This window comes from Harpia harpyja, chromosome 6, assembly GCF_026419915.1.
Source record: "Harpia harpyja isolate bHarHar1 chromosome 6, bHarHar1 primary haplotype, whole genome shotgun sequence".
Taxonomy (NCBI): Eukaryota; Metazoa; Chordata; class Aves; order Accipitriformes; family Accipitridae; genus Harpia; species Harpia harpyja.
In genome coordinates, this window is record NC_068945.1 from 19331437 (window position 1) to 19353351 (window position 21915).

At 38.6% G+C, this 21915-nt stretch overlaps 1 protein-coding gene across 2 annotated transcripts in view; it reads right to left on the minus strand.

The window, feature by feature from the left end:
• Positions 1 to 434: 434 nt before the first annotated feature.
• The window catches only part of SYT10 (synaptotagmin 10), a 38036-nt gene continuing 16555 nt past the window's right edge, over positions 435 to 21915 (minus strand). Inside the window, exons 3-7 of one of the 2 annotated variants that reach the window (XM_052790323.1) lie at positions 17891 to 18455; positions 5703 to 5823; positions 5171 to 5342; positions 3557 to 3686; positions 2248 to 2454 (exon numbers count right to left, since the gene is read on the minus strand). In XM_052790323.1, coding sequence (XP_052646283.1) covers positions 2383 to 2454; positions 3557 to 3686; positions 5171 to 5342; positions 5703 to 5823; positions 17891 to 18455 — 1060 coding nt within the window. In that variant the 3' untranslated portion in view covers positions 2248 to 2382. Of the gene's footprint in view, positions 2455 to 3556; positions 3687 to 5170; positions 5343 to 5702; positions 5824 to 17890; positions 18456 to 21915 lie in introns of both variants that reach the window. The other variant, XM_052790322.1, reaches the window with a different exon arrangement.

Sequence of the window (21915 nt, forward strand, 5' to 3'; positions counted from 1 at the left end):
AAGATAAATGTATACACAAAATAGTTTTTCAATCTCCACGTACATATATCTATCTCTGTTTCTATATCAACCTTGCAAAATCATGATGAAAATGATCTAGGCCACAGAATCTCGTGGTGAGAACAATGATGGGAGGAAAAAAAACTCACAGAGGAGAGATTGTTCTCCTGTTTAAAAAATTACTCACCCAGAGCAAACAGAGGAATGAAATTCTGCAAGGCTGCTCTGTATTTATGGTGATGAAAATACAATCTTGAGCAGGGAGGATCAGTGTACAGCATTACCAGCCCTCCCTGGAAAAAAACTATGTCTGTCTAGATGCCATGAACAGCAATCTGGAACAGACATTCGAAAACTTGGGCTGGAGCCTTTTTTTTTTTTTTTTTAATTTGTAAAGAATGTCTGAAAGATTTATTTATTTGTTTGCTTGCTTGCTATGTTTGTAGGCACAGAAGGCAAGGTATAAAACCTGCCTCCTTTTTTGCCTTAGAAACGCCCGCAACGTTAAGACCAGCATTCCTAACTTTCCTGGAGCAGTTAAGACACTTCAAGGCATATTTCACTGTCTTAGAGATTAGTTCGTGGAATGGAGGGACTGGATCTTCATAAACGTATTCTGTGTCACCAGCCCAAACTAACCAAGCTAAAACGGTTCTTCAGAAGGCTGTCTAACCTGCCTTTTCCCTTCATAACTGATTAATTCTCACAAATTCTTCCCTTATTGTAAACCAATCTTCCATTGACATTTTTCTCGTGTATGACACTTTTCTTCTGTTTTGGAAAATACTATCATCTTCTCAGTTTTCTTTATACATGACAAAGATACAAACAGAGGCGTCACCTCAACTTTTTTCTAGTTGCAGTTCAGCTTTCAAAATCTCAGTCCCAATCATGCAGTCTTTGCCATGGTCTTTGCAGAAAGAAAAAAAAAACAAACAGAAAAAAGAAAAGAAGAAACTAACTATCTGATTGAGGTAAACTGCAGTGTTAAAAAGAGCTAAATCCACAAAATAATATGTAGGTCTCTTCCAGTTTTTAAAGCAGCTCACTTCAGCCAATACTTTTTGCATTTGCTGTCACTGTGTATTCTAATAAATGAGTTTACGAGTTTATAAAATTGCTACATTTCAATTTCTCTCTCCATATATTGACACAAAACATATCTCAAATTCATATTCAGCATATAATTCTAGCGACATCCAGCCAGGGACCAGAAACTATTCCACTTGAGCTATGCACTTACTCAAAATAACTTCAGAGAAATCTAATACCGTCACATTAAATCAAGAATCAGAAAAATGTTGTGTGTAACTGCAGTTTTGGCCAATTTTTTGAAGAGCTAAAATGCGTTAAATCAATCCCTTTATTTCAGAGCATTCTCTTATCTACAGTTTGTCCTCCGTAAAGACCAAGTAAAGACTGCATGATGCCAGCAGCAAATGGGCTGCTCCAAAGGGGCTGGATGCACCTCATCAGAAGACACCTACATCTCTGTGGAGCTGCATCAACTTCCACACAACTCATTGCAGACACATTAGCTTTCCACAACGATACCCGTACATGCGCTGGTCAGTGCCACGCAGAGACATCCGAGCTAGCTCTTCATCAGCCGGTGGGCAGCTGAAGCAAACCGGCCGCTGAGTACAGCCACCTGCCCAGGCGCACTGCCTGGTTGTTTTGCTGGACAGGCTAACGAGTTCTTGCAGGGGCAGCAGGCATCTTGATTGCTGGAAGATTATAACTGCATAGATCCAGTTGTAAGACCTGTTCCATAAAGGCTGAACTAAAACCCAGTGAAGCCGGTAGGGTCTTTCTCATCGGCTTCAGTGGGCTTTTGATCAGCCCTTCCTCCCTGCCCAAGGAATGAACTGATTTTCCAAACACTCGAAACATGACAACAGTTGTTTTTTCATGCAACATTCAGTTTGAAGTGTTATCTTGAGAAGTCATACAGGATTTAGTGCAATTTAGAAGAAATTTACTACATAAGCTATATATGACCATTTGTTCTCCCTCAAAAGAATTAGGTGTTACAAGCTGCAGTGGTTTTGAATTGCTTAAGGGATTTTTTTTCTGATTTCTTTGCCTATGCAAAGATATAGGTCATATCAAAACACTGCTTGGATATGACACTGGACATAGGCCAGTGAGAAAACAGGTGAATGAATTCGCATGAGGAAAGGTTATATTTGGCTCAAGTCAACTTCATTCATACATTAAGAAATTATTATAAACTGTAATATAAGACTTAGAATAGGAAAAATGTATTTTAATAAAAAAATATGGATACAGTTCATCTGCGGAAGCCAAACCTTCTGTTTATGTAGATGTGAGCTACAAGGGAGCTTTGGACACTGAACACGATGAATCCACTCTTGTTCCCTAGGGCGTAAGCGGTGGTTTTGGTGATGAACAAGATCCCTGGCTATCAAAACTGGTTGCTCGGCCAGGTAACTGCAAGAAAAGTGTTAGTTTTACAAATGTCATTATATCTGGCTGTGCATCACACTCATTTCAGAGGATGAAAGACTCCCTCAAAGAAGAACACAAATCACATCTAGACCCTTTCTGGATCAAAGTCTCTGGCAGAACTAATAACGGAAAGACAATTCCTAAAATGACCTCCTAAAAATGCTTCTGACATTTCACAGGAGTGGGTTTATTTCACCAATCAGGGATGGTACCTCTGTCTCCAAACTTACATAATTCAGAGAGAGACATGAACCTCTAAAAAGAGGCTTCTCTGCTGCATTGACTCAGTTTCCTTGCCCTCACACTCTTCTGTAGGCATTTTACTGAAGCCTTGGGCTTTTTCTACCTCTCACTGGACATGCTGTGCAGCCGTGTGCTACACCATGGGGAAACCTAATGGACCGTGATACCTCAGACCGCAACTCATTTTTCTACAGAGATTGCTTTTGGGAAGGGCTAAACAGTGTGTCCTCTGTGTCCCAGAACAGGGCCTGCTGCTTCTCGAAGCTTCGATACGCATCTTTCTGAATCCAAAGCTGTGAGCATTTTGCACGCAGAAAACCGGTAAGGTGGCCACAGCAGGTTGAAGAGAGACCAAGCCCAGGCACTTGTACGTATAATCCCCCATGCATTTGAATAAACTTCCAAAAAGTGTCTGTTTGAGTAACTCTGAAGGTACCTGCTGGTATGTTGCCTCAATTTAGCCTAATTAGCAGGCCAGTTTCAGATTAATGTTTTTTGCAACATAACTGTTCATGTTAAAGGTTTTTGAATAGGAAATGATTGCTTTAGAAATACTTGCAAATGGTCTCTTCTAAGTGGATGTAAGCTCCTTATCATAACCTCTGGAAATTTTAAATGTCTTAATTTAATCTTACAGTGCTGTCAGCACATCATGGACACTTTTGAAATGGCACATTTAAGTAATCAATAAACCCATGCAACTAGATTTAGGTTGTGTTAAGGATCTTATAGCTGCTCCATAGATGCTGCACTGATTTTCATGATTCTCAGAAGCACCTAAGTGTGAGAGAGACAAAAAAATTCAATATACTGAGAAGGAGAAAATTTCGCTACTTCTTACCTCTACTAGTGGATGCCAGTGAGTTATTGGTTTACGAGGGTAAGCCAACATTTCATTCCAATGATCTCTTCCAAGCCCTTCAGCATCAATTCCTGTCCGACATACCCCAATGACCTCATTGTGCCCTACTCTGAGAATTGCAGAGAGGCAGAATTTTTTTTAATAAAAATAGTTTTAATAACATCTGATGTATAATTCTGTTTACTGGTTTAGTGCAGCACAGAATACGTGCCCAAAGTTTTCACATTATTTATTACAGATATTAGTTTTAGTGGTAGTATAGTAATATTAAGTTCTGTAATGGTAGCATCAAAAACCTCCAGCCACTACCAGAGTGCTTCTAGCAGTTATAAAATAGCAATGAAAACTTAACCCTTGCCATTAAAATGTTACAACTCAAAAGACATAAGGACAGAAAAGGACCATAATTCACCTAATGATGTAGAACAAAAGCATGCTTAAATTTTGTGGGAGAGGAAGGTGAAGGAAAATGGTAGGGAATACATTTCCTGCTGCAAATCCTTCAGACATCATTGCACACTATATTTCCCAGCTCTAACTGCTGTGGTCATTGGAACTTCAGTCAAAAATGTGAAAGGCAAGAGGCATAGCTGTAATAGGCTATACCTTAATACTTCATACTCCTGGAAGTGTCATAGACTTGTTGAGGGACTCCAGAAAGTAATTTTCTCTACGTTGCCTATATGTACCTTAGGATAATGTTTCCTAACTTCCTCTTAGCAAATGCTTTGAAAGGAGCAACTAAAGACGACTGGAAGTATGCAAGTTGCTGTGCTCTTCTGCCCCTAATGGCATCACAGTGCCCCTTTCACATCTGACTGAGAAAGTCTTCCTGACAGAAGTTGGAGGATGATCAGAAATCTGATGGCAAGGAAAAACAATTTGAAGATTCGTTTTTTCTAAATTGGACTTTCACTGTTTATTTGCCCTGCAATCTCAGGAGCTCATTACTAATAGCACTTGAATGAAGCAGACTTGGCTCAGCCATGTTTCTGTCAGTGTCTAGTTTAACCTGCAGTCCTTGAGACACTCTAAGCAGGATTCTCTTTCTGTCAATTCTAGGCGAGGACACAGATAATTGAGGCTCAGATATGTTATCAGTGAGGGCTAAACTCAAAGGTTACAAAGCTTCTTTATTGAGTCAACCTAAGAATTAATGATGACTTAATTCAATGAGGTAATTAACATCTAATTCTTTTGTAATCATCCAAATTTCCTTTGATTTCAAATACCTGCCATTTAAATAGAAATTAGAGGTGTGAGGGTCTTTTTTAAACTGGGAGACATACCTGATTTATAAAGCTTTTACATAGTCCAGCCACCAGATGGGGACAGAAATGTATGCCAAGGCTAGTGGCCCGTAAGAAGATGGAGCCATGTTTCTTCCTCATCACAGTTATTGATAACACAGATAAAATGGCCTGAGCTCTAAAAGGTGTGGAAGCTTTAAACCTCTTCAGGAAAAGACCAAAAGGCTTTATCTTTTGTGACACTGAACCTACTTGAAAGTTCAAGGAGGTGGAAAGCAGTCGTTTGCAATGATCAGGTAACCTCTCGCTGAAGATTAATGGTCAGAAAGCAAACTGTGCTTACCGATCGTAATCCATCACTGCAATGGAGAGGCTGACCTGGTCCACATTCTCTGGAGGGATATCAAAGATGATGGCCTCGTTATAAACGGGATTGAGCGTGTTCTTCTTCGTGGTCGTTTTCCGCTTTTTCAGTCTTCGACCCTCACACATCAGTGACACTTTGACATATGGATCTGAGTAACAGATAATCAGGTGTGTGCATTTGGACTCAAAGTCATTCAAATGTGTAGCATAAAAGCAATATTTTCTTGTAGGAATGTCATATTGAGAAGACAAAAAATTAGAAAGATTTTAATGACCCTGGCAAACACTGCTTTCAATGCACTGTCAATGCAAAGGAAAGGTGTAGGCATTCTGAGCAGACATGTTGACTGCCAGACCAAAGATAGCCAGTAGATCTGAACAGGGCCTGTACCCATTCTCCTGCTACTTCCATTTCACAACCATGTTAAACACACAAAACCCAAGGAGTTCTTATTTGTCCCCTTCCTGAATAGACTCTGCCTTGTTATTTAAAAGAGAGGTAGATTCACCTGATGCGCCAGTTATATCCATTGCTTTGAGATTCCTACATTTGATGACTGTTAATGTCATTCTCCCAGCAGTAGGCAAATAACAAAGGGAAAACATGATCTCACCCAAATCTATGCTTTCCTGAAAAAGAAAAGCAATGATTAGAAATCTGATCATCCTGCAAACAGTTCCGTTCAGATCATGCAAAATTTAGAATTCCTTTTTTAACATGGAGAGACTTCTTTTGCAGCCTCAGGTGCTTTTGAAGAGGTCACAAACAATTTTCTGAAATTATTTCTACATTTCTTATTTCTATAAAATATGGAAAGAATACCAACAGGATAATATTTTAGTGACAGGATCTAGAATTACTAAACTGAGAAATTAAAACAAAAGCAGAGCCAAAACTTTCTGGATTCCTGATATGCTTGTCTTGAATCCACACAAATGAATTCACACAGTCTGCTGAATGTAGAATGTCAAGTTCTGCTCTTGAAAAAACTCAGACTCCCTCATCCCCAACAGAAAGAAATCTGGTAGGATATTTAAATCACACACATTTACCTGCCTATTAGCCACTGGAATTCATGTAGGAGATTTATTTCTGCACAAAGGTATGCATAGGAAAGGTTTATCCTATCTAAGTGCTTTGAAAAGATGAATGCACTTGTAAAAGTTGCTAGCTTTATTGCTCTTACTGTGCTTTGAGGGGTTGTTCTGTTCTAGAAGAAAAGCAAAGTAAAGGAGTAGCACCTACAACTTCCCTGGCTTAACAGCAGCTTTTTGGAGGATAATATACTCAGAAAGATGGATAAGGTCCATATGAACCTTAATAATCCTCATAAAGAGATGGTTTCTATGTTGAGACAATGTGCTGTGAATTCATGCAATATGATGTTGCTATACAGTTCAGATGGTACAACACTTGAGAAATGTAATCTAAGGAAGAGAGGTTCCTTCAGTTCTTATTTTTTTCTTTTCTCACAATTATATAATTATCCAAATACCACAAAAGTTTAGTTGTTGAGATGTTAGTTATGTTCTAAATTGTTCCTGTTTTTCTAAGATTTTAAATAGACCCCCCCAAAAAGCCCAAAGAAAATTGCATATTAAGAACAACTCAGGATTTTTAAATATGAGCTTGTAAGGAGCGTGTAAGGAAGTCACTTCTGTAAGGCAGCCACTCTCAAGCATGCTCATGTGATCTCAAAGGACTTTTTTTGACTACTACTAAAAAGCTTATTTTTAATATCTCAGCTTTAATATTTTATCTGTCAAACCTACAGCTACCCTGAGAGTACAAAATTTGTTTGAGAACTGCTGGATTTATGGTACAGCTGTTCTAGCATCAGAAGGCAAGCATGATGTATTCTTAAATGATACATACTAAAATAATGATTGCTGTGTAGATGACAAATACATTACTTATAGTTATGAGACAGACTGGGGCTTCTTGTTCACATTTTTTCAGCTGTGTATATGAACAGTTTTATTGACTTCCTTTGGGTTAATACTCTGTCTAAATTGAAGTAGGTACTTCAGATCTTTCTTGAGTAAAGATGGACTTAATCACATGCTTCAAGGTTTTTGTTGTTTTTTTTTTTTTTCCCTGCATTGCAGACTTTATATTGAAGAATGCAGTTTTAAAATAGCCTTGAATTCTCTGTTGCACTGTTAATAAAATATTGACTTTTGTGTACGTTGGTCAATTCACATGTTCAGTCATTTTGCTGGGATTCTGTTCTGAGAATTAATAGATTGATAAGCATAAACTTGAACATACACTGTGGGCAAATTTCATGCTTGTCAGGATTTCAGATTTCTCAGGATTTCAAAATGATTTAGCTCATTCAGTCCACATAGGATAAATACAGCTATTTGACATCTCCTTAGTCCAACCCCTTACTTTGCCACACAGAGCGCAGAATTTTGGGCCACAGAGTACATTAACAAACTCACTTTTCTGTTTCAGAAAATATAAATAAAACTTGAACAAATGAAGTGTAATTCTTTCACTCATTTGTTAAAGTGGCAAGTGCTCTCTCTATATTTTACAGTTTTCGTCATATCTGAAATCCGGTTTAAGCACAGCTTCTGTTACTAGCATTACTTTCTGAATTCAGAGTCTGATTGTTGTTCCTCGTATCCATACGTCAAAGAGATCTCACTCTTTTGTTTGAAAAGGAAGTATAGTTCCCCCACATCTGGTGCTTCAAAGTTTAAGGTCTATGTTGATAGAGGTGTTGAAGATGGGTTTGATCATAAAACACAGTGGGCAGCTCATAAAAAGGACTAATTCTTCCTTCTTCAGAGAGAGGACTTGTGTAGGTGAATAGGGAAAAAATAATTTTGGCAAGATGGAGTATGAACTTGAATATTCTATTACTTCTTTTTGAAGATAAATTGGATAGACACTCAAAGGTTTGGTTGAGCCCAAATGATAAACAAGAATACAGACAGGACTATTTACCATGACTTAAATACTTTAAAAGAAGTGTTGCTCAAAATACTTGCAAAACTCCATATGGTGGTTACTCTACCGCACTTTTTTGAAGAGCAGAGAAAAGCATCAGTGTTTAACAAAATGGCAACCATTTGAGGCTTATGCTCAGTCCTTTTTCTTTCCTTTCTGAACACTGCGTACTGAAGTTACATTGAAAAAGAGCTTGGAAAATCCCCTGCAATCAAACCCAGTGTTTTTGACCATTCAATGAATAAGCAAGATGCCTTAATGCAAAAATAAATACTTGGACAACAAATAAAGGGAATCTTTACACTCTGCACAGCAGACTGTCCAAAGGGCAGATGTATTGAAGTTACCGGAGCTCTGTAACCTGTGTACTGACTACTCAGTTTGAAGTGGTAAGGGATGGTTCTAGGATTGGGAAAAGGCTTTCTACCACTCCACTGTTTATGCAGGCATTTTCTGACACCTGTGACCTATACCTGGAAAAAATGTGGCTTCTGCTGCCCTGAAATGTCTGATTTTCTTATTGTTGAACAATACTCATGTTGCTCTATGCACTATTTCAATAGATAAATTCTACAGTAGACTAGAATAGGTATATTTCAAATAAACACTCTTGTCCATATCAAAGACATTTATGAGTCACTCATTGTAAGATCAAAGGGCTAGAAATAAAATTAGTAGTTACCCTTTACTAGTCCGTAGACACCATTTAACTCTCTTCCTGGTGAAGAGAACTGGCTGTCACAGAGTGCCACCAAAGACTAGGAGTTCCCATGGTCCTCAGACTGAGTTAAAGCACAAGTTCCTTCAGAATCCTTTAAACAAATCTGATGATTTTATCTTTTTAATTTAATTTGGTACTACTTGTGGCATCTGATGTTTGTTGACAGTTTTGTAGACAGTGTCTTTTTGGTTAGTAAGGAATAGAAAGTCCTAGTACTTTTAATCAGTTTCTACTCTGAGTATCTGCCAAGATTGGTGGTCTTCATATTTGACTGAACTATATTTTGTTAGGACCTCTACAAGTCATAGGGCAACTGGGGATTAAGATATTAAAATGCATCACTAAAATAAATATTCTTTGGAAATCAACCACACAGGGTGAAGCCCAAGACTAACTAACTTTTAAATGTTCTTTTGAAAGATTAAGATTAAAATTATGCATATATATATATATATGATAGTATCAGAGACTGGGTATTGGGATATCACCATTTCCCCCCACACACACTTTTTTGTTAGCTTGAGCACCAGAGGTTCATGAATTTGGAGCTGAAAACACCGGTTCAGACCTAGATAATGAACAAAGTAAGGCTCAGCATTTAAAATTCTCATGGAAGTCTTTGTCTACCACATTGATTATCACAAATGACATTTTAAAATGCCCTGGATCCTAAGTATTATTGATTTTAACTGAGATTTAAAAATAGGATTTAAATTACTTCAGGATCCCAGTGCTCTAGAAAATTTGTATTTTTCCCACTTTATAATACACTAGATAATTAAGTTCACACAAGTCATCTGACAGGAACCCTTCAGTACAAGCAAATCTGAGGAAGCCAAGGCACAGACTGCCCTCAACAATCACGTCTGCAGTACAGTCCACCTCAAACAAAACACGGCTCACAAGACACAAGCCCGGACTTAGTGGTTGCCATTCATGCATATTTTTAACTATGCTTCAGATTCTCTTACATGTATCATATTAAGTAACTCCCATGAAATTTTATCTCTTTCCTATGCCTATTTTGAGTTTTTCTTTTTTCTTCTTAAATTAAACTTTGATTTCAATTAACAGCTAGCTTTACAGGTGCTTATAATGATTCCCCCCCACTGACTACCAATAACGGATACAGAAAAAACAGCATCAAGCACAGCTGCACTAATTCAAAAGGAAGAATTTGTTGGTACTGAATATCTCTTCTTCATTTATTTCTCTTTTGCGTACACAAGCCATCATACAGAACGAAGGAACTGGACTAGTGGTAAGCGCTATACCAGCTTCAGTTATTTTTATGGCTTCCAGTTTACCACACTATCCAATCCATTTGCTGATACGGCAATGCTAGAACAAAATAAAACAAAGAAAACGCCAATCTCAAATGCATATGTCAGCTATTCAGATGAACATGGATTTTTTTAGCTACAGAATACAGATTCTTCAAATAGCGAAATTCTCACCCCACACAAGCTGCCACACCTGAGTGGATGTGCTAGCAATTTTTTCCATTAGGTTACCAAGGATCTGTCCACATTCCCTGCTTTATGGGCTCTTGGGAAATCAGTCCAGGGGTTGGCAAAGTCAGATGAAAAAAGGTCCGTATTCTATTTTTTTTTTTGTTATCAGACCCAATGGACACCAGTGCTCTCATTTTCACACTTATGCCTGTAGAATTATAGAATTATCATAGAATCATGGAATGGTTTGGGCTGGAAGATCACCCAGCTCCAACCCCCCTGCCATGGGCAGGGACACCTTCCACTAGACCAGGTTGCTCAAAGCCCCATCCAGCCTGGCCTTGAACACTTCCAGGGATGGGGCATCCACAGCCTCTCTGGGCAAACTGTTCCAGTGCCTCACCACCCTCACAGTGAAGAACTTCTTCCTTACACCTAATCTAAATTTACCCTCTTTTGGTTAAAGCCATTACCCCTTGTCCTGTCACTACATGCCCTTGTAAAAAGTCCCTCTCCGTCTTCCTTGTAGGTCCCCTTTAGGTACTGGAAGGCTGCTCTAAGGTGTCCCTGGAGTCTTCTCTTCTCCAGGCTGAACAACGCCAACTCTCTCGGCCTGTCCTCATATAAGAGGTGCTCCAGCCCTCAGATCATCTTGGTGGCCCTCCTCTGGACTCGCTCCAACAGGTCCATGTCCTTCTTATGTTGGGGGCCCCAGAGCTGGACGCAGTACTGCAGGTGGGGTCTCACCAGAGGGGAGCAGAGGAGGAGAGTTGCCTCCCCCTCTAGAAGAAGGGGCAGTAGAAGTAGCAGCATTCTACAGAGGCTGTGCTCCCTACTCACAATATGGATAAACAGGGGAGGGATGCGAGGAGAAGTCTGAAGCCCTTGCAGGGGAGCATCAATTACCCTGATTGAGTTTTTAGAACTGTTGCTGCTGGAGAAAGCTTTGCTGTCCCTTACTCCAATTACTTTTCTCAGTTGTTTCCATTAAATTCAATAGAAGAGACAACTTTTAGCTAGGAACCTCCACAAATTCAGTGAGGAAGTTAGAGAACCTTCCATGTTCAGGGTAGTTTCTTCTCACATATTACCACCCATAATCCTGAAATGAATAGGAGAAATTATTTACTGACTATACTGACAGCGTAAGAACTTTCATAGTTTCCCTCCTATAATCCAAGATCTTAACTGGTTTCCTATGCCAGCCGGAGTGAAAAGCTTAGAGGGAGCTGATATATGAAATAAAGTGTCATCTTTGCATCTTTTTTTGATCACAGATGAACTCTAGGCCATTTTTTTACTGATGCTTGTTTCTTCTTCTTTTCCACTTGTTTTTCAAGTTTTGCAATTCAAACAAAGTCTTAAAAGAGCAACTCGCTATGGATTCTTACAATGAGCTACGTAAATGTTACTGGAACTAAAAAATTTATACACTTTTATTGTTACTAGTGAGTCATTATTTTTCATGGTTAAAAATGCAAGTATTTGCATAATTAATACTGCATTAGAAATGAAATCCCCTCAAAACTTTCTTGTTACTTTCATTATCATTCAGATTATCATAATCCACAGTAATAATTTTTATTCTTAATATCAATTTTAATATCCAGAACTACTTTCCTATTAATTGTAATTTAAATGAAGTTTTAAAGATTGCATGTGAGAGTAGCATAGCAAAAATACTAAGCTTGGCAGATATTTATTTTGTACTTGTTTCCTAAACAAGACATTTGCAAATTTTTTTCTCTTCATTTGCCTGCTGTATTTTGAGTAAGCATCTGTATTAACTAATAATAATTTCCTAGATATCAAAGAAGTTATTCAGGCATTTACATTCCTAGACTTTTAGTTGTTTCCTTTAGTCACCCTGAAAATTGCTTTTCTGTATAGTATGCAAGTTTAAAGAAAAATGCATTGGCTGACCTTTGGATTACTTGAATACTGCAGGAAGGTAATTCCCCCAAAGGGCAGATTTCTCTCTCTCTCTTTTTCTTGTTCTGTTTAGAAGCATATTATGTGTATTCCTGCTTTCCAATAAAAACTACTGACCTCAAGCTTCAAGAATCAGGGATAAAATAAAACATAATGGTAAATGTTGGGAGTTGGATGGAAAGAAAAGAAGAGGGAAACCTGTCACCTCAGACAGTTAGCTAAGACTGTATTAAGACATTTCTGGTTTTGAAGTATAGATCAAGAGTTAAAAGAATGATAGGAGACAGCAGTGCAGAAATCTACTAGTCTGTCTGTTTTCTCATCTATGCATTTAGAATTTGATGGTATTTATGCTATCACAGAAATTGTCAAAAGCTACATGAAGCTCAAACTGGAGAGCTAATTCTACCAGCTCTCAAGGGGATTTTCCTTTGGAAACCTTGTCCCCACAGCTAATATTTATTTTCCTCTCCTGTCATTCTTTGCATGTCAAATCCAGCTCTTTTTCTTCCTCTCAGCACCACTTATTGATTGAGCTGTTGTCCTGGGAAATGAATCAATGAGGTTTGTGTTTGTTCTTGCCTCTCTGGAAGACAGTATGGAAGCAGTGGGGCCTGGTGCTCTGTAATGACTGTGTCTTTCGCTTGTGGAAGCCTCACACTTGTTTTCACCCGACATCCTGATTGCTCTGGGTAAGCGCTGCTGCCAATTGCAGCCTTGATTGCATAGAGAGGACTCCCTGAGATAGCACGCTGGGTCCAGCAGGTTGAATGCTCTCAACAGCACCCCGGGAAGCCTCCTGGGTGCTTCTTTTGTCACTCCCACTGTACATAACCATCTGCCTTGTGCACCAGGGGGGTACTTTCATCTTGCCAGGCAGCGAGGAAGCCCATTCCTGCTTCAGAACAGCTGAGAACAGAGGTACTTCTGTGAACTAACCATGGCATCTGCCGTCACGTGAACGAACCAAAATGTATGGGGCTTCCCGTATAAAGATGCTCTTCCAAAGCAGCAATGCCTTGACTGCAAAGAGACTGTTTGCAGTGAGAAACTCAGAGGGCACTTAGGGCACAGCAGGTCAGTCAAGCTGTGCACCTTAGCGTAGCTACCAGGGTACCACCTGGACACAGAGATATTAACTTCCCTTGAGGAAACCATATTCTTTGTTCATCTAATATTTCTTACTTTTAAGGTGTACTGAAAGTAGTAGTTTGCCTCTAGCAAAGCAGAATATTTCAGTAATTTTTCATTTCAAACAAAAAGAAATATTCAATAATAATAGAAACCTTCCTCACTTTCAGTAATTGGATAGAAACCCACCCTTTGTTCATCATCTTTTCTAGTTATCACCCAGACCTACAGCAGTCCCAAACCTAAATGAAAAACCTCAACATGTTTCCTGTAAAGACTGACACAGAGTATTCTCTCATCTACTCAGAAGCAGGTGATCACATGAATCCTTTATATCACTGGCCCTGAGTAGAAATGACAAGTGCCAGCTATTCTTGGCTTTAAAGGGGCTGTTCCCATTATAGAGATGATAAAAGTTTCTATACTGACAAACCTTTACTCTTTCACACCTATTTAACATTGTGTTTAAGCGTTTATGTACATTTCCAGAAACACTAACAGTCTAAGTCCATTCTGATGAGGATGGCTAACTGTAGGGCATAGTCCACTGCACTGCTGGTGATAAAATATTTCCTGATAGTGCTGCTCTTTGAACACTAGAAAATAAGACAATCCTTATAATGTGGCCTCAAAGTTTGACTATCATTAAGACTTATCTTTGTCAGCTCTACACCACTGTTGCCTTACTCAGAGTAAGTTCTAGTGTGCCAGTTTTTATGCACTTATGAAACAGCAAACTATGGAGATTTCCAAAGCAATCAATCATTTTAAAAAGGGTAATAGGAAGTTACTAAACTTTTACATCCAGAAAGTGTTAGATCACAAGAGGTGGTCTTTTTGCCAAATCAATTTTACAACACTGAATATTTGCACTCAAGTGCTTGTTAGCATTTCCAATAAATGAGTTTCCTTTTTTTAAAGTATGCAGTATATTTTGATAGCAACAAAACCTCAGAAATGTATGCAAAACTCACAAGCAGTTCACAAAACCAGAAGCTAGATATGTTGACTAAACAATGCATTTGATATTACTTGTTTCTCTCATGTTATGAATTAATCTCCTGAAGTGTATTAAGAATTACAGTATTCCAATATACTGAACAACCTTCACAGGTGGTCCAAAGCTGCCTCTTGAGTTTTTCTTTTTTTTAATTAATCAACCGAACAGAAGTAAAGGATGGATTATTTATTGAAAATTCAATCACCCATGTATAAGCAAAATTTAGGGATATTAATACTATCAGATATCGAGGATACTTTTTTCCACAACCAATTTTACACCAAATTTACCTTGATAATTTAACATTAAGAAATGAAAATGCTTTAGCACTTACAACAGGTACATGCTACATATTACACGATAGCTGTAGGTTTTCAACACAACATATAACAGAGAAACAATGATATGAATGAAAAATTAAAGAAACAAAATACAAACTACAAAAGATAATAAATATCAATGGCTGAAAACCGTAAGAATAAAAATGAGCGTGTGTGTGTGCCAATCCCACACTTCTATAAAATAGTTTCAAATTACTATTATGAGCAAAAAAAAGTATTCAAACTGTAGGTTCCCACAGAGTCATTGGTTTTATGGCCAAAAGGACTCAGTGCAACCATCCAGTCTGCTTTTCCCCAGACTGTATTTCCTGTACCAAATAAAAACTATTTATGGATGTGCCAGCAAATCTTTTTAAAAATGATGTTAACTACTGACAGAGTCTTTGCATAGCAGAGAATCTCCTGATGTCCTGTGGTAACTTCCTTCACTTGTAAAATGTTGCAGCGCATTTCTTTGGTAAAACTGTCTAGTAGGTGTTCAAGTCTGAGACTGCAGAGCCTTGTGTCATAAAAATGGGTTCTTTCCAAGCAGGTAATAGGAATGATTTTTACCCTCACTCTACCTTCTGAATAGAAAATTTTTGACTATGGAAGAGATGTAAAAGGCTCAAAGCTGAAGAGAGGCTACTTCTGCTGTGTTTTTTAAGTTTTGGACCAATCCTTTGATCTATCACTTCTACCATTTTCTACCATCTATCATTTAGCAACACCATGAGCAAATCACTGGGTGTAGGAAGCATGTCTGAACAAAAGACTGAAAAACTTCACAGAACATGCAACAAAACAGAGCAGAGGTGAAGAAGGAAAAAGCATGAGAGAAATATATTTGCAGAATGGCATCTTGGTTCCTATGCTCTAGTGTGTAAGTAAGGACCTTCCCACTGAGACAGCCAGTTTGTTTTTTAAAGATTCTTTATGAACACCAAAGCATGCTTGCCTGAAGTACAGTTACTTTTCACTAACTGTAGAACCAGCTGGATCTTTTTTTTCAACGCTTAATCCAAGTCCAGTTGACTCTGGCAAGCATTAGTTATTTAATTGCTAGTTAGTGACTTTGGTAAACTTCAGAACTGGTGCTTAAGACTATGATTCCCCATAGATTAACATCTTATGCACTGTTTATTCCTGTGCAGGATTGTCTCCATCATCTTACAGTTTCTGAAATGGCAGAACTAGAAACCTTTACTACTAACCAATTTTAATCTACATGAAACAGCTGAAGTGAAACACAAGGCAGCACACTGCACATATACTAACAGGACATCGTATAGGAGGGTTTCATTTTGCCAGGAAAAATCAATTCTATCAGTTTCTTAGATAATTTTCTGAGAATAGTGTAAGGCTTGTGAAAGCTGATGCAGCCACCCAATACTAGAAGATACCTCAATTTTATGTTTATTGTTAATGGTTAAAGTGGAGACAACTTATTCACACACACAGAATACTGTAAACTATACTGGCTGAAAGGCTGAAATCCAAAACCTTCATGCTTTCTCTTAAACTTCATACATAGTAAAACACCAGCAGAGTGAATGAAGCACTATAACTGCATGTACTAACACTTCATGAGGAAGAGACTTGTATTAGAATTCAGCGCCAAGATTAGCAACCATTTTCATCCAGATGTATATCAGTATCTCTCCCAACTGCATAATTTGGTATGGCATTTCAATCTGCTCAAGACCAGTGATGAACAGTCCAGGGATTCTAATTTGCTGAAACCATTCTAGTTAGCAGCTAAAAATCTCACACACACACCTGTTGCAAAGGACCAGTGAGCATTTAAATCATTACTGAAGTATTACAGATAATATCAAAGCTAGAATAAATTAAAAAAAATTGTTACTGGGCTATTATTCCAAGACCTTAAACACAGATCTAATTTTAAGCTTGAGAACACAATTCTTAAATTTACCTGAAATCTGAGCTTGATCACACTAAGCATACACAGATGCGGTTTTCTGGAGGTGTGCCGGAGTCTGTTCAGACTAGTTTGGTAGACCCGGCAGTCAAAATAAATAGCTGTTTTTGTGAATTCAAATTTGAAAACTGTCTCCACTATGCTCTGCTCCCTAATATTTCTCCTTCCTTAGGAAACACATTGCTTATGCTCAAACTGATGAGGAAATACCAGTCCTTTGTCCTCCTAGTCATGCAGTCCTAGACTTCCTTATCTAGCAGGTATGAACAGCATGAAAACATTTGGGAAAAGAGGCATGGGAAGTCTCTGGCTCTATTGAAGGGATGGTATGAAGCTTCTGTCACTGAAGTCTGCTGCTGCTCTGTCCTCTGCTCATCCCTGATGTGGAAGACCAGTCCATACTCAAACCCAGGGATGACTCAGACTGTTTTGGATATCTCCACAGAACAAGAGATGGAAAAACTTCTATATAAATAGCATAATAGTTAAAAAAACACCAAAACCAAAACTCCAGATCAAAACATTTCATATTCCCCCCCGCCTCCAAATTGCAGCCAGGGAAGTTGAGTTTGGATTTCAAGGTTAATAAAGACAATGTTTGGAGACTTGTGGTTTTCCCACTGGTAGCCTGTCATCCATCCTGTCATCCATGCAGAAGCCTCCTTTTCTTGCTTGTAACAATAAACAAATAATTTCTATTTCCTAACTGTACTTGCTTGTGCCTCTTGAATTTTGCTAGTAACCAGCAGCAACACAGATACATCTATTGGGGACCCTAAGCACAGGGCAGCCAGCAATGAACATTTCAGACTTCAAGCATTTTTAGCCTCTCTCTCTTCCTTCACAAGATTCCCAACTTATGAAAATCTGCTAACAAGAGCAGGATGGGCCCTGTTCCTCAATAGATGGTCATTTTGAAGGACAGGGTATTTTGCTTACAGGAAAATGTTAATTGTTCTTGTTAAGCAGTGACTTTTGTGATGTACTATTTAATTAATAAACCTAATTTACTTTTGCACAGTGCACCATAAGGGTGATGGTATGTTCCCAGAAGATTTTTTAGTAATTAAATTTTATAGCTTCCTAGGCATCTTATTCTCTATGCTCAAAGGAAAATATTGTCAACTTTTTTTTTTTTTTTCTTCCAGACTCTGCTGATAAACAGGATGCTCTGCCACGAACTACAAAAGAGAAATGAAAATATCACGTTAATGGTTTTGGAACACATTACTTACTGTGGTGGCACAGTGGATGTCTTTCCATACATTGGCTTCCCTGGAGAGATCTGAGACTTCAAAAAGGTTATCAAGAATAACTTCCCCAATCATGTCATGTCTAGAAAATCTGTCAAAATCGTAAACACTGAAATGCAATTTCCTGTTGCTGAGTTGATCATAGGCTACAGGAAACTGAAAGGTTTCATCAAAGACAGGATTTAATGTCTTTCTGTGAACTCGTGTCTGAAACTTCTTTTTCCTGTCTGGAAGCAGATAAATCTTAACGTAGGGGTCGGATGTTCCTGTGAAGTCTTTAGCAGGCAGATCTAAGGCTTTGACAATTGTGACAGCCAGAAGTTCATTCTCATAATCATACCGGAGAGTGAAGTTAAGTTTTCCACATGTTTTCACATCTTCTTGTTGCCCATCAGAATCCACAGACTTCTGTTTGTAGAGTTCTGGTTTTATTCTCCCAATGCTGGTTGTTGTCTCTCCCCTTTGCAAAATCGGATCTGTTCCCATGTTAAAATCAACACTGGACACCTGCATCTGCCTTGGCAAGTGCCTCCTGAAAGAATTGTGCCTGCACACATACACACACACACACACACAAAACGAGCCATGGTTATCTCCGGGAAAAGACCTGGCTATTACTAAGTAGAAAATACAAGATGACCAAATTAGGAAGGGTTCCCCTCTTTAAAATAATTTTAAAATAAGCCCCCACAAATGTTTTGCAAGTGTTAAAACATCCTTGAGAGGAAACGATCATTCAGAATGAACCTCTTGGCCTGAGGGACACCCAGTGTCCTGGCAATACATATATTTATAACTTTGTTTTCAGGCTATGGACCTGAAACTGAATTCAGGTTCTTTCACAGAACAAGAAGACAGTTCCAACATTGCTTGATCCCACTGTGCTAGGGCCTGAGTACAGTATAGTCAGGCTGAAAAAAAATAACTTGCAGAAGGCATTCCTTGGTGGTTTTTCCAATTAAATATTTACCAAGCTTCACAATGATCACTGTGAAAGGTGCCTGAAAAGGCCATGCAGACCTATGTCTGGAGGTTTCCAGCATAGTGCTTTGCCATCCTACAACATTTTATATACAACTGCTTGGTATTTGCTACACTGAGGTACAGGCTGGCTCCTCCAATCATACTGGGAACATTTTGTTCTGGCTGCAATACATTTCAAAGTTTTGGTCAACATTTTTCTGTGATAGGTTTTTTTCCTTCTGTTCTCACACTCTGCTGTGGAGTGTATTAGAAAGCCGATTCCTGTACTCCTAGCAAGAAACAGTATGTTTAAATCCTTGTAATTCTGAATACACTGTTGCATAAGCCTATGTATTTATGGGCTTATCTTGACTCATGGACATCAATGGAAATTTGTGCCTTTCCTACTAAGAGTGAAATCAAAGCCCTGGCATGCCATACAGCCTTACAGTAGTATAAAAACACTGGTCAAAAAGCTTCATAGAATTAATCATCAGCAGATGCCTTTATGACCACCCTGTCCAGTTTAAATTTTGGACATTTTCACATTTCCCTGGTACTTCACTACCCCAACAATCTGTACTGGAAAAGCTCACTACCTCCTCCTGTGAGCATACTTAGTTGCCATTAAAAAACAATTTAATTGTCAGAATTTCCTCTGCTTTTTGCAATCAATTGCTTATTAATGCCAACTGCAGCCTTGCCTTATTGCTTGGTTTCCCTGTGGTGTTGTGTTCTGAAAACAAGAGGTGTCACAGCTGTGTGTTTCTTTCTTTAAATCAGAAATGCAAATTGTCCATTTGAAAGCAACCAGGACTCATTTCATAGATATTTGTATTTTTGCTGTAAGTGAAGTGGTTGCAGAAGGCATGAAGCACAAAACTACCGCAGTTCAGCTGAGCAGAGATACAAGAGGGTAATCTGCAGCCATTAAATAATAGACAAGAACATTTCCCCTTTAGACTGTTTCAGTACTGCTAGGTGCAGGGAGCAGCCCCAGTGTAACACAGGAATAGGTGGGGGAGAACTTCATAGTCTACATTTGAAGTAGCTCCAAAAAATCCAGGTGTTTCGATCTCAAATTTAGATGAATAATACACCCTCTTGTAACACGTTCTACCCTTTCTTTTTTTTACAGACAGACAAGCTGCAAGATTTTCTTTTCAATGTTAAAACTCCCTGAATTCATAGTATACATGGAATGTATACACTCCACATTGGAATGGAGTGAGGAGTGGAAAGGCCCTAATGAGTCAGAAAAGTACAATATTGTTCTCAGGGAGTTTCAGGGCTGTCCTTGTGCCTTTGTCCTCTGAGAAGTCCAGCCTTGTAGGTGTGCTAAACACAGGGAAGGAACTGAACTCCACCCAAAATGTAGTGGCAACAAACGTTTGGGCATGCAGCAGTTTAGGCACTAGCTCTCTAGGATTTTTGTCTCATAATGATAAGTCCGGGAAGACCTGTGTTACTGCTACTTCTATCTGTGCTAATGAAACCTGTGCAGGTAGGCCTTCCTGAGTGCTCCTCACACCTGCAGCTGTAGCACTGAGATGCCCAGACAATCATGTTCAAACCCTGCCATAGGAAAGCAGTGGAGATAACTGCCTATGCAGGGGAAACAGTGACGCTGACTGTACGGCATTTCCAGTTTGAGTGAAAACGGATACAGGACAAATTCTCTTTTCCTCGACTTCTCTTGCATTTATGAAGATCTGGATTAATACTTGTAAAAGTGACATATAAAAAAAATCTATTATTTCTAAGGTACCAACTTTCTTTCAAATTTTCAAGCTTTATGCATGTAAGATCCTCTAGTGAAATCATTTTTGCGAGATGTCACTAAGTAAAGCAGTGCAGCTGTATGACTGTTCCCTGTGGGAACCAGCAGCGCTTTTGCTCTAGTAAGCGAAGTCCTAATTACATAGCGCCTAGTATCTGTTCTGAGTCACAGCATTTCACCAAGATAGCTAATTGGTCTGTTAATTATTAAGATGCTTCGTTGTTGTCATGGCAACATATTTATCTTCCTTTGTTCTGCAATAACAAAGGGATTAATGACTGTGATAATGAAGTACAAGGATGTCAGGCAACCAGGTTGTGAAAATGCGGTGAAGCTACTAACATGTGCAAATCCAGGTATTTGGACCTCTACTGGCTCTTACACATAGCACTGCTATAATAGACATGCCTTCCATAATTTAGAACAAATAAATTTTGAGTGACAGCAAATCTGTATGTAAATCTCTAATATAAAATTGTGCTGGCATAGGAATAATGATAGCATGAAGCTGATTTCTAACTCAGTAAGACTGCCATAGGTATGACAAAAGAGAAGGATAGGATGATGATTTATATGACTAGAGATGTATAAGGGGTGGCTCTGGTCTAGCTTTCCCAGATGACATTAGACTAATCTTTTGGACCAAATCCAGGAAAGGACACCAGCACTTGTGGTATTTAGACAGAACAGGGGCTGCTGTCTCCTCCTTGCAATCACTGAAGTCAACAGAGCTGCCTGTTTTTCTTTAACCTTAACATTCCCAGGCACCTCACTTTTGCCTTTGTAGCTTCTGGGAACCGACTTACTCTTTGCAGAGCTGAATGACAAGCTCCTCTCCCACCTAATGCTAAAGAGCAAAAAGCATGTCCTTTGAAAATAGAGGTGAACTTTTGAAGAAAGGAATATTCTAGAAGCAATAAACTATATTACAGAATACTTTCACAAAGTACTGGGAAGAGTGGTTCTCATAACACAGAGCAAAAATGTTTGTAAATGAACACCACTGATGCAGGACTTCTATCATAGTTTACTGGCTAATTGGGATCAAGGACTAAAGAGATTTTTTTTATTCTTTTAACAAACAGGTCTTTTCATAGTATCAGGAACTATGAAAATGTTATAGTTCCAATTAAGCAGAAATGCATCATTTCCCTACACTAACATGTCTCCATGTTAAATGTACAGTTTATAAAAAGTGATCAGGCACATTTTATTATTGCTCTGAATAGCTTCTTAAAACCCTTATGCTTCAATTACAATGACT